Raw genomic sequence first — 12,407 nt, forward strand, 5'->3', positions numbered from 1 at the left:
AAGTCTTCTAGAAATCTTAGCATTTTAATTTGTTGGTCAGATTTAAAGTATAAAATGTCAAATATTATATATGTATGTGTTTTAATTTATTTGTCTTATTCTAGGGTCCAGTATATAAAATAGCATGGAATCCATTTTGTCATGATGTGTTCTTAAGCTGTTCTGCAGATTGGGGTGTTATTATATGGCAACAGGAGAACACCAAGCCATTTTTGAGCTTTTATCCAACTACTTATGTTGTTTATGATGTTGCCTGGTCCCCAAAATCCTCCTATATATTTGCAGCTGCAAATGAGAGCAGAGTAGAGATTTGGGACCTTCACACCAGCACGTAAGTGTTAATGTTTTTCTTGGTGACATTTCTTGTAGAAGCAGTTCAAACTAAATGATACCTGATAATTTTGGTATTTGTTAGAGAGAATTGTAGTTATTTTAAAAACAAGTAATAGTTTATATTGTGAGAGTCCTTATGAATAAAAGATATATGCCAGGAAGCTATATTCATTTTAATGACTTATACCATAGGTGGTTTTATTTTTTTTAAAGATTATTTATTTATTTGAGAGAACGAGAGAGAGACAGAGAGACAGAGAGAGAGCGAGCAAGCACAAGAAGCAGGGAATAGGGAGATACAGGCTCCCTGCTCAGCAGGGGCTGAATCCTAGGATCCTGGGATCATGACCTGAGCCAAAGGCAGATGCTTAATGGACTAACCCACCCAGGTGTCCTCCCATATGTGGTTTTAAAAATATTTAAATGAAAAATAGGTTGCCATATTCATCTAAAACTTTTACAGGCTGGTATATCATAGCTACCTTGAATTCGTTTTTATTGCCTAGTTTATAGAAGAAGCAGACAGGCAGTTAATTGTTTTTAACTGATGATTTTCTGCAATAAGATAAAAGGAACAAAATAATTTTTTTTACAATATTTACTTATTCTCTTACCCTCTTTAAAACATATTCAAAGGGCCATGCATTTAATTAAAAATTTTATTATTTTATTTTTTTAATTAAAAATTTTAATGTGTTATACCAAGGTACTAGAGTATCCTCTAGAGCCATCTTTCTTTTTAAAATAGAAATTTATACATTACAGGAATAAAGTGTTTAATGAGGTGAGTTCTTCAGTTGGAAATCACTGTAGATTTTTATGCTGATCATTAGCAAGAATCAGGGGAATGCATTCTTTTTTTTTTTAAAGCTTTTTTTTTTAAGATATTTATTTATTTATTTATTTATTTATTTATTTATTTATTTATTTAGAGTGAGAGAGAGAGAGAGGCAGAGACACAGGCAGAGGTAGACGCAGGCTCCATGCAGGGAGCCCGACGTGGGACTCGATCCAGGGTCTCCAGGATCACGCCCTAGGCTGCAGGCGGCGCTAAACTGCTGAGCCACCGGGGCTGCCCCAGAGGGATGCATTCTTGGTTAAAATCAGTGACACAAAATTCGGTGAACTTATTCTTAATGGCAATTTTTTTTTTCCCTAGAAGTTAATAACTTAGTAACTCTAAAATTTGCCATGGCTTATACTATAAAACAGTTTGAACCCCCAAACAAGGATTATATCACAAAACAATTTATATTTGAATATGAAATGACTAATGTATAAAATGATTACCTAACTCATCCCACCTATCATTTTAATTTTTTGGGTAAAACTGCAGTTCTCAGGACATTCCTTCAGAAGTATACAAGTTACTGCTTCTTTTGTGTTTTAAGGCATCAGTGGATTGCTTTGGATGATTGGGGAATAGAAAAAAATTCTTGTTCAAAGTATTCTTTTATGTTCCAGAGTTTTATTTGGATCAAAATATCCTTCTTTTAAAAGACATTTATTACTTCAGAAGTTGTATTAGTCAAGGTTCTCCAGAAAAACAGAAGCAATAAAAAGAAAGATTTATTTTAAGGAATGACTCACATGACTGTGGGGCCTGGCAAGTGCCAAGTCTGTGCTACAGGCTGGCGGGCTAGAATTTCCATCAGGAGTCCATGTTGCAGTCATGAGTCTGAAAGCAGTCCGGAGGCAGAATTTTATTCCACTTCAGGGAACTCAATCTTTTCTCTTAAGGTCTTCAACAAGTTGGATAAGATCTGCCTGTCTTATGGAGGGTGATCTGCTTTATTCAAATTCTACTGGTTTTAATGTTAATCATTTTTAAACAAAACACTTTCACAGCAAAGTGCAGACTGGTGTTGACCAAACAACTGAGTACCATAGCCTCACCAAGCTAACCAGCAGAGGAGTTTAAACTTATGAGTTCACATCTTAATTGTGAACTTCTTGAATTTATTTATTTGAAATTAGTTCACTGAAGAAATGAAAGTTTTGATTGAATAAGGAGTTGAGAAATAGTTATTTTGATTTTGGAAAGTTACTTAAGAAGCTTGTTTTGTTTTGTCATTTGAAGTCACAAAAAATATCTGACTTTTCTTAATCTGTATACAAAAAGAATGTATTAACAACAACTGAATTTAAAATAAAATATTTTATTTCAGTTTGGATCCTCTCATTGTGAATGTTGCTAACCCTGGAATCAAGTTCACAACTGTTCTCTTTGCCAAACAAACAGATTGCCTTCTAGTGGGTGACAGTGATGGACAGGTTGCCGTGTATGAACTAAGAAATATGCCCACTGCGTCGGATTCTGGCCGGGTAAGACTCACGTGACAAAATTTTTGTTATTTTATGTAATTTTTTGTATCATACAAGGAATTTACATTTCTTAAATATGTTAAGTGTAGTGCAATGGAAATAACGTAAGTTTTAAGAGTTGCTACCTACTAAGCATGGTATCTATTAGGCTTATTTTCTTTGAGCCTCATGATTTTTCTCTGTAAAATGAAAATGATAATATCATACCATAATAATTATAAATGTTACATGGAATAACTTAAAGTTGTGCCTAGTATACTGTTGGGAATAATAATTATTGAATGTAGCTGAAGAAGTTTACTATAAATATTCAAAGACTTTTATAAGAAATGATAATATTTTAGATATTATCTAATGTTCCCCAAATAGGCATTTGTTTTTTTGCTTCTGTAGTGTTATCCTGTTCCTTTACTCTGATCTTCAAATATGAAAACTTTACTGTAAAACTTTGACAGCCAATCAGTATCACTAGATGCCTATTATTTTAAGGTATTTTTTCCATTTTTTTTTGTTTTTTAATTTTTTAATTTTATTTTTATCTTTTAAGGATTAATTAATTTATTTAAAGGAGGGGGGTAAGGGGTAGAGGTAGAGGGAGACAGAACTGCAAGCAAACTCTGTGTTGAGCATGGAGCCAGATGAAGGACTTGATCTTATGACTCTGAGATCACAACCTGAGCTGAAACTAAGAGCTGGTGCAACCCACTGCACCGCCCAGGTGCCCTACAATTTTTTGCTTTTTATGTTTAAGTTATTATTTTATGGATAAATCTAGTAAATATTACCATCAATATGATAAACATATTAAAATATTTTAAAAATGAAAAAATCCATAAGAATACACTAAGACTATAATAGAAGAGTGGGTAATGGTCAGGAACAGTTCATTCACACACAAAAAATGACTAGCAAGTATATTTTAAAATTAAACCTCACTGGGATCCCTGGGTGGCGCAGCGGTTTGGCGCCTGCCTTTGGCCCAGGGCGCGATCCTGGAGACCAGGGATCGAATCCCACGTCGGGCTTCCAGTGCATGGAGCCTGCTTCTCCCTCTGCCTGTGTCTCTGTCTCTCTCTCTCTCTCTGTGACTATCATAAATAAAAAAAAAAAAAAAATTAAACCTCACTGATAATTAAAGAAATAAAAATTTATTACATCAAATTAAAATGTGGTAGCATTCTCACATGTGAAATTAAAGGTTTTTTAAAGAAGGAAAAGATTCATTCTTTTTATTTAAAAAAAGTTTTTTAAAGATTTATTATTTATTTTAGAGAGAGAGCCTGAGCAGGGGGAAGGGCAGAGGGAGAGAATCTTCAAGCAGACTACCTGCTGAGCATGGAGCCTGACACAGGGCTCGATCTCAGGACCCATGAGATCATGGCTAGAGGTGAAACCAAGGGTTGGATGCTCAACCAACTGAGCTACCCAGGTGCCCCAAGTTTTTTTTTTTTTTTAATTTAATGGGACTACTCAGTACTGGCAAGCATCTGATAAGATACATTTTCTATTATACAGAGAAATGTTAGAATAATGCAGTATTACTTCTTTGGAAGCAATTTGGCAGTCTGAACCAAGACTGTTATACTTCTGGAATTCCATTCTATAGAAATATTCATAAAGGCAATCAAAGAAATTAATTATAGCATAACTGTAACAGGATAAGGAAAGAAAAGAAAAAGAAAAAGAAATAATCTAAATATCCAACAGTGTATGTTCTCATTCATTTGGGGATATGAATAATAGTGAAAGGGAATATAAAGGAAGGGAAAAGAAATGTTGGGAAATATCAGGAAGGGAGACAGAACATAAAGACTCCTAACTCGGGGAAACGAACTAGGGGTGGTGGAAGGGGAGGAGGGCGGGGGGTGGAGGGGAATGGGTGACGGGCACTGAGGTGGACACTTGACGGGATGAGCACTGGGTGTTTTTCTGTATGTTGGTAAATTAAACACCAATAAAAATTAATTAAAAAAACAAAACAAAACAAAAAAAATAAATAAATATCCAACCAGAGAGAAATGTGGCCAGAGAAGTCAGGTGTGTTGATTAGATTTGGGTTGCATGTAGAAGGTGGAGGTTTATCCCATCCATATTGGACTGTAAATGATAGATAGATGATAGATAGATAGATAGATAGATAGATAGATAGATAGATGCTTGCTTAGGACTTTGGACTTGTCATTTTTCCTACTTAAAATCCAGTGTTTGTTCTTCCGTCCACTTTAAATCTTTGCTCAAATATAGTCCTTTCTTGGTGAAATCGTCCTTGGCTACCTTATTTTAAATTGCACCTCTACTCTTCCCTACACTTCCTTTTTTTTTTTTTTAATTTTTTTTTTAATTTTTATTTATTTACAATAGTCACAGAGAGATAGAGAGAGAGGCAGAGACACAGGCAGAGGGAGAAGCAGGCTCCATGCACCGGGAGCCCGACGTGGGATTCGATCCCGGGTCTCCAGGATCGCGCCCTGGGCCAAAGGCAGGCGCCAAACCGCTGCGCCACCCAGGGATCCCTTCCCTACACTTCCTATTTAATACTTTTCTATGACTTATTTTCTTACTAACATTTATCTTCAAATATATCATATTCTTTTATTGATTTGTAATTGCCTGTCTCCCATAGTTAGAATGTAAGCTGCATGTAAATAGTGAATTTTGTCTCTTTTGTTCTGAACTATATTCCTATAGCCTAGTACAGTGTCTTAGAAGTTATTCAATAAGTATTTCTTGAATAAATATGCCTTGAAAAACTGGAGGAAAATTCAACATATCAGAAAGTTTATTTCTTAGTGTGAGGATCATGAATGAATTTTAGTCTTTGTTTTTACTTATCTATTTTCCAAATCATTACACTACATAAAGTATTTTCTTCCCAAAATTCATGTTCTTACATCATAGTTTTAGTCTGCTCTGAGGAATGAGACCCCAATGGCTTATTTTTTCATGACATAAAACATTTTGATATTTTTAATTTCTCACATATTTGTTGAGTATAAGCTATTTTAATAGCTACTGAGATGTTTATGCTCACATTTGTTTAAGATACACAGCCCAACAGCCAGAAGGAATCAGAGAATTCTATTCTTTATTCAAGTCTCTCAAAAACATTAAAAATGAATCAAAATACTTAGTTCATAGTAATCTTTTTCTTCTTCTCTACATATCCCTCAAATTCTAAATGTAGTGTCAAAGCCTAAATCCATCCCTTTCTATCTCTGTGATTTCATCAGTTCTATCCCATAAGAGCTCTAAGAACTTGCCCAATATTCTAAACTTGGGCAGTGAGGAGAGGGAGTTGAATTATTTAAAAATCTTTGTTAGTGTGTATTGGGGTAGTGGTAGCAGAGAAACTTATGGGCATTAGCATGTTCATTCTTTTCATCACATATATATCTACAGTACCTATCAAGACCTATAATAATTTATCAATATATAAACTACAATATTTTGTATATATGTCTTTCTTCCTAGTCTGAACTACTTGGAAACTTGTATATTCAAGCACAGTGCTAGCACATAATAGGCACTCAGCAAATATTGAAAAATGTCTAAATGAACACACTTATAAAAGGCACGTGGTTTCTAAGAAAGGAAAATATATGTACAAAAATATAATTGAGTCATAAACACTGAAATAATAATTAAAAACTCCAGTAGAAGCACAGAGTAGGAAAATTGACTCTTGAAAGAAGAGTGGGAAGAAGGAAAGCAAAACATATGAGAATACTTAGGGGAAGCCTTTCACACAGGAGGTTAAGTTTTAACTGTGCTTCAGAGGATTAGAAATTTTCCTTGCAGACAAGCAAATACAACTGTTGTTACTTCAGACAGAGGGAAAGGCTTGAGCAAAGATACAGCATTGGAAAGGTCCATGACATTTTAAGGAAAAGATGAGTAGACCTTTTGACTGGTAAAGAGATTGCTTAAGAGAAAAGTGACAAATGGGCCAGTTGGGTCATTTGCCATGATGAGGAGTTTGATCTTCATCTTGTAGAAAATAAAAAGCCATTTAAGGTTTATAATTCTAGAAGTGACTTGGGAGGAAAATGAAATAAGACTCTTACCTCACATTTTGTATGATGGTGAACTCTAAAGGAACTGAAGACTGAAAAATAAAACAAACCACTAGAAGGAAATGTAGGATAATGTCTTAATGATCTAAAGGCAAAGATGGATTTAAAAAGACCAAAAATATCCCCTATTTTTTTTAGTTTTTTCCTGTTTTCTTATCTGTAAAACAGGCATAATATTGGTACCAGAATCAAAGATTGTTAGAAAGATTAAATGAGTTAATGGGTACAGAGTGATTAGAACTATTATTGGTACATAGTAAGCTCTCAATAAAACTCAAGTATTCTTTTATGATTATTATGTCAAAATTAATACCTTCTGTTCAAGATTCTATATGCCAAGTTAAAAGAAACAGATTAAAAGAAGAAATTTCCAAGATTATGAAAGACATAATGTCCATTATATATAAGAAACTCCTATTAAACAATAAGAACAACAACAACAACAAAAACAAAACAATAAGAACAATTCAATTTCAAAAAAAAAAAAAGAACAATTCAATTTCTTAAAAGGGCAAATGTATAACATCCTAATTCATAAGAAAGAAACTGGAAGATCAAATAAACTTAAGAAGCAACATTTATTCTCACTATTAATGAAGAAAGATACAATTGAAATTATACAAGATATCAGTTCAAACTGATTGGATTTACAAAAACTAAAATATTAGCCAATATTAAGTATCAGCAAAGTTGTAGGGAATTAGGAACTTTTATGCAAAGGTCATAGGAATCTGAATTAGCATAGCCTCTTTGGAGAACAATTCAATAAAGCTGAAAATTCATATACCATACAAGCCAGTGATACCATAGAGAATGTCCTGCACATGTGTACTAGGAGGTATGTGTAAGGCATCAAGGTGAGGTCTTCTTTCTTCTCTTTCTTTCTTTCTTTTTTTCTTCTTTCTTTCTTTCTTTCTTTCTTTCTTTCTTTCTTTTCTTTCTTCTTTCTTTCTTTCTTCTTTTTTTCTTCTTTCTTTCTTTCTTTCTTTCTTTCTTTCTTTCTTTCTTTCTTTCTCCTGTCTTAAAATTTCTTTTGTTCATGATTATTCAATCTACTTTTGCTTAAAATGTTCATATTCAAATATGTTATACAATTTCTAAAAGTCTTAGTTCACCTTAAGCTCTTACATTTAGAGGATATATTTTATTATTCTGTTTATAAGTCCAACAAATATTAATACATACTTTAAATAAGCTTTTGTAACAATTAAGTTTCTTTAAATCTGTTTAATTTCTAAATTTAATACAGATTTATGAGTACTTTAATTGTCTTATGGGCAAACAAATCTGATATTTACGGAATTCTTATTAATTTAATAAATTTTATTATTTATTTATTTTAAAATATTTTATTTAATCATGAGAGACAGAGAGAGAGAGAGGCAGAAACATAGGCAGAGGGAGAAGCAGGCTCCATGCAGGCAGCCTGATGTGGGACTCGATCCTGGGACTCCAGGATCACCCCCTGAGCCGAAGGCAGATGCTTAACTGCTGAGCCACCCAGGCATCCCAATTTAATAAATTTTAAATTTTGAATATGATGGATCTTAAATTTTCTTAATTGTTCCAATGCCTTATACAAATTAATAATATTTCCATCTATAATTACAGGTCTAAATTAATTACCCAATTACACATTTAAATTAGAATCACAAATTTAGGGGATCCCTGGGTAGCTCAGTGGTTTAAACGCCTGCTTTTGGCCTAGGGCGCGATCCTGGAGACCCGGGATCCAGTCCCGCATTGGGCTCGCTGCATGGAGCCTGCTTCTTCCTCTGCCTGTGTCTCTGCCTCTCTCTCTGTGTGTGTCTCTCATGAATAAATAAAAAAACCTTAAGAAAAAAATTTAAAAAAAAAGAATCACAAATTTATTTGCTAAGCAATCAAATAATGGCAAATTCCCTTTTAAATAATGGATATTGAAAATTCCAAATATATACAAGTTCCTTAATACAAAAAATATTAAAATTATCTGTTTGGTTTGCTGCATTATTTCTATATACAATAATTATTCTTCTCAGGGTAAGAATAGGTTTTCCAATAAACAAATGAAGCATTCTGAGTAGTTTTGGAGATTATTTTCTCAACTGCTTGATGTGCATATTGACTGTGGATGTTTAAAGAGATTTTGCTAAATACCTTGGCTGCCACACTGAGCCCTGTTCTATAGTCGATTTGTCAATGCCCTCCAAATGGAGTGGTCTCAGAGTGCATGTCTTCTGGAGTCAACTTACCTATTACCTACATCCTCCATCTCCTCATGGAAGTCTGCAACTCTCCATGGGTTGTTATATCACACAATTGATTTCAAGTCATTTATTTACTGTGTCAGTAATTCTGAATTACTTCACTTTTCCTATCTGGCAGGACTAAAATCCATCTATAAGATGTTTAAATAACATCTCTTTGGATTCTGTATATCTCCCAAGATTTTAATTTGTTAGTAGTGATCTGAAAGACATGCTAATGAGAAAAGAATGTTCATACCTGCCTTGTTTCTATATTGATAAATTGGAAACAACCTTAGATTATCATCAGTGAAACTTTGGATAAAGTGTGGCATATTCACATGAGTGACTCTAGTATAAAAATTTAAGTAATACATATTTCAATGTGTTAATATGACAAATTTTGAATAAATCTTTTAAAAAGTTGAGTGATAAAAGCAAATTGAAGGAAATTATAGAAGTACAATATGTTATGATTTATGTAACATTATTTAAACACAAATATAAAAACTGTGTTCCTAGTGGACATATTTATAGTTAGTAAAAGTATGGAATATAGATTGGAATGTGGAAGAAAACTTTCATCCTTGTGTTTGGATTTCAATAAATTAGATTTTTTTAAAAGTTTTTATTTAAATTCCCATTAGGTAACAGACAGTAAAATATTAGTTTCAGTCATAGAATTTAATGATTCACACTTCCATACAACACCAGATGCTTATCACAACAAGTACACTCCTTAATCCCCATCACCTATTTAACCATCACCCCCACCAACCTCCTCTCTGGTAACCATCATTCTCTATAGTTAAGAGTCTGTTTCTTGGTTTGCCTTCCTCTCTCTTCTTCCCCTATGCTCATTTGTTTTGCTTCTTAAATTTCACATATGAGTGAAATCATATGTTATATGTCTTTCTCTGACTGACTTATTTCGCTTAGTATAATACTCTCTATCCATCCATATTGTTGCACATGGCAAGATTTCATTCTTTTTTTATGCAACCTGGTGCTACTTTGGATAACAGTATGGAGGCTCCTCAAAAAGTTAAAAATAGAACTACCCTATGATCCAGCAATTGCAGTACTAGATGTTTACCCAAAGAATACAAAAATACTAATTTGAATGAAAACATGCACCCTGATGTTTATAGTGGCCAAATTATGGAAACAGCCCAAATGTCCATCAATGATGAATGGACAAAGAAGATGTAGAATATATATACATTAGAGACATCTTTTATTTTGAGCAGTATGCCCTGAAAGCAGAAGGCTAAGCTGAGAGTCTGAAACATTTTTGACAATGTGTGTGTGAGTATATATATGTATTGTATATGTGTTAATGATTTCAATGCTGGTAAGCAAAATTTCCTTGTAACAAATATATTACATACATTAATAATAAATACAGTTTCCTAATAGGAATAATAAATACAGTTTCCGAATAGGAATATGTTTCCTATTCCTATAGGAATATGTTTCCTATTCCTATAGGAATAGGAATATGTTTCCTATTCCTATAGGAATAGGAATAATGCTTTTGGTCATTATATTTTAAAGTTTAAGGGTTATTTTTCTGGGAGATTCAAAAAAACCTATTAATCAGATTTTATGGTACTTACAACCAAACAGGAGGCTAAACAGGAGCTTTCAAAATTATCTCTTAACTGAATAGTTATAAAATTGTTTATGAAACTCCATTAATGGAGTCTTTCATAGGAAAAAGGTTTATACTAGGAAGTAACTGTTACTATTTAAACTTACTTTGGTTTGTTTCCTTATTACAATCTTATTGAATGCCCTTTATATGTATCACTAAGTTATAAATTTTAAATGACATTTTAAAAACTCCTTTACCTCTTAATTTATACTTTACTGCATTGTAATTGTTTGACTTTTTTTTTTTTTTTTCAGGGAGATATAATAGATACTTTGCTTGGACCCAAGTCAAACCATCAAGGATAATTCATCATTACTATTTTTTCTTATTGCTATTTAAAGAAAAAATAAACAGTGTTTAATGTCCAATAATCCAATTGTATGCAGTAAGTTCAGATTTTGATGTTAAAAAATGATATTTGGTGTATAGCTTCCATTTCAATTTAACATAAATACACTTTAATTTCAGAAATATGTGATTAGTTTGTGATCTAGGCTATTTGTAAGAGTCTTGTTGGATTTTTTTATTATTTTTAGTCATATTCCAAGTACATACAACTACATGTGTGTACTTATAAAATGTCCAAATAGGTTAGAAAATTATTATTCCATTAGAAACCACACTTGGACACCATTAGAATTACTTAAACCAAAAATCTTTACAAGATAAAGTTCCATAGACTCTTAAATCTTCGGCTTCCCAAGATCTATTTTTCAGAATTTATGAATTCCACTTGTGTTAGTATTATGAGAATATTGGATTCTCACACCCTTCTCTAAATCAGATTTTTTTCCTCTTAGATTTGAGAGCTGAAGCTATGAAACTTTGTTAGACTATTTGACAAGCAAAAGACATGACAGCAAATGTCAAAATTGCATTGTTTAGCCACTATGCATCACACGCCCAATTCAGTGAGAAGAGTTAGTCTGGGATACATCAGGGCATCCTCTTCTGCATGCCCAAAATCTGCTATGGGTTTTAAGCCCAGGCTTAAGGGGGCCCAGAGAGAAAATAGAAAGTCCTCAATTTGTAGTTGGCATCTGGATCTTATCTTATGAAGGGTTCTAGAGCTAGCTTGTGGAAATAGGAGGAGTGGGAGGCAGCAACTCCCCCAAACAGATTGCTAACAGCCTATTCCATGCTGTTCTTTAGAACAAGTCCTGTGTTTTGTTAACCGAGGCCATAGGACAGTGTGCCCTGTTTTGCAAACAAAGCCTTCTAAGTGGAGAGGAGAGGATGAGACATTCGAAACTCACAAAGTTCTCAGAAAAAAAAATAAAGTCTGTATGAAACTAAGAATGGAATGTATGCAACAGTAGAATCTGCCTTTTATGTGTCCACTTCTTCACAATCTCCATTTCTTTGGAGCCATCCTTTAAACAAAAGCAAGGTGATTTCTTAGGTAGACCCAGAGCTTAGGCCAAGTAATAAGAATTATAAATTTTCTGCTGATATAAATCATCGTTGTTCATCTTTTCATCTTTCCTAAAGGTTGGACTTTCTATAACATGCTGTATAACAAAATAAAAACTTGATTCAATTGAAACAATGTTTCTTTTTATCCTGTACTTTTGACCATTCAAAATTGTTCATGTATTGTACCATCCCTGCTCATCAAGTCTAAATGAAAAATAAAACTATTTTATTATTCTTAGACTGGGCAACTGATCCTGAGGCACTGAACCTCTTTCATTTTACCCTTCTCACTCCTGATTTTACAGACTCTGATAGTTTAGGATTATCATCAATTTTGATTTTAAGATCTTTAAATTATAGAAGGAATTATAGAAG

General features: G+C 33.2%; 1 protein-coding gene across 1 annotated transcript in view; it reads left to right on the forward strand.

Annotated features, from left to right (window-relative positions):
• Positions 1-12,162, forward strand: part of DNAI4 (dynein axonemal intermediate chain 4) — a 99,775-nt gene extending 87,613 nt beyond the window's left edge. Inside the window, 3 exon segments of the mRNA XM_025983236.2 lie at positions 105-331; positions 2,502-2,658; positions 10,871-12,162. Coding sequence (XP_025839021.1) covers positions 105-331; positions 2,502-2,658; positions 10,871-10,921 — 435 coding nt within the window. The 3' untranslated portion in view covers positions 10,922-12,162.
• Positions 12,163-12,407: the final 245 nt, after the last annotated feature.

Source organism: Vulpes vulpes, chromosome 12 (genome assembly GCF_048418805.1).
Source record: "Vulpes vulpes isolate BD-2025 chromosome 12, VulVul3, whole genome shotgun sequence".
Taxonomy (NCBI): domain Eukaryota; kingdom Metazoa; phylum Chordata; class Mammalia; order Carnivora; family Canidae; genus Vulpes; species Vulpes vulpes.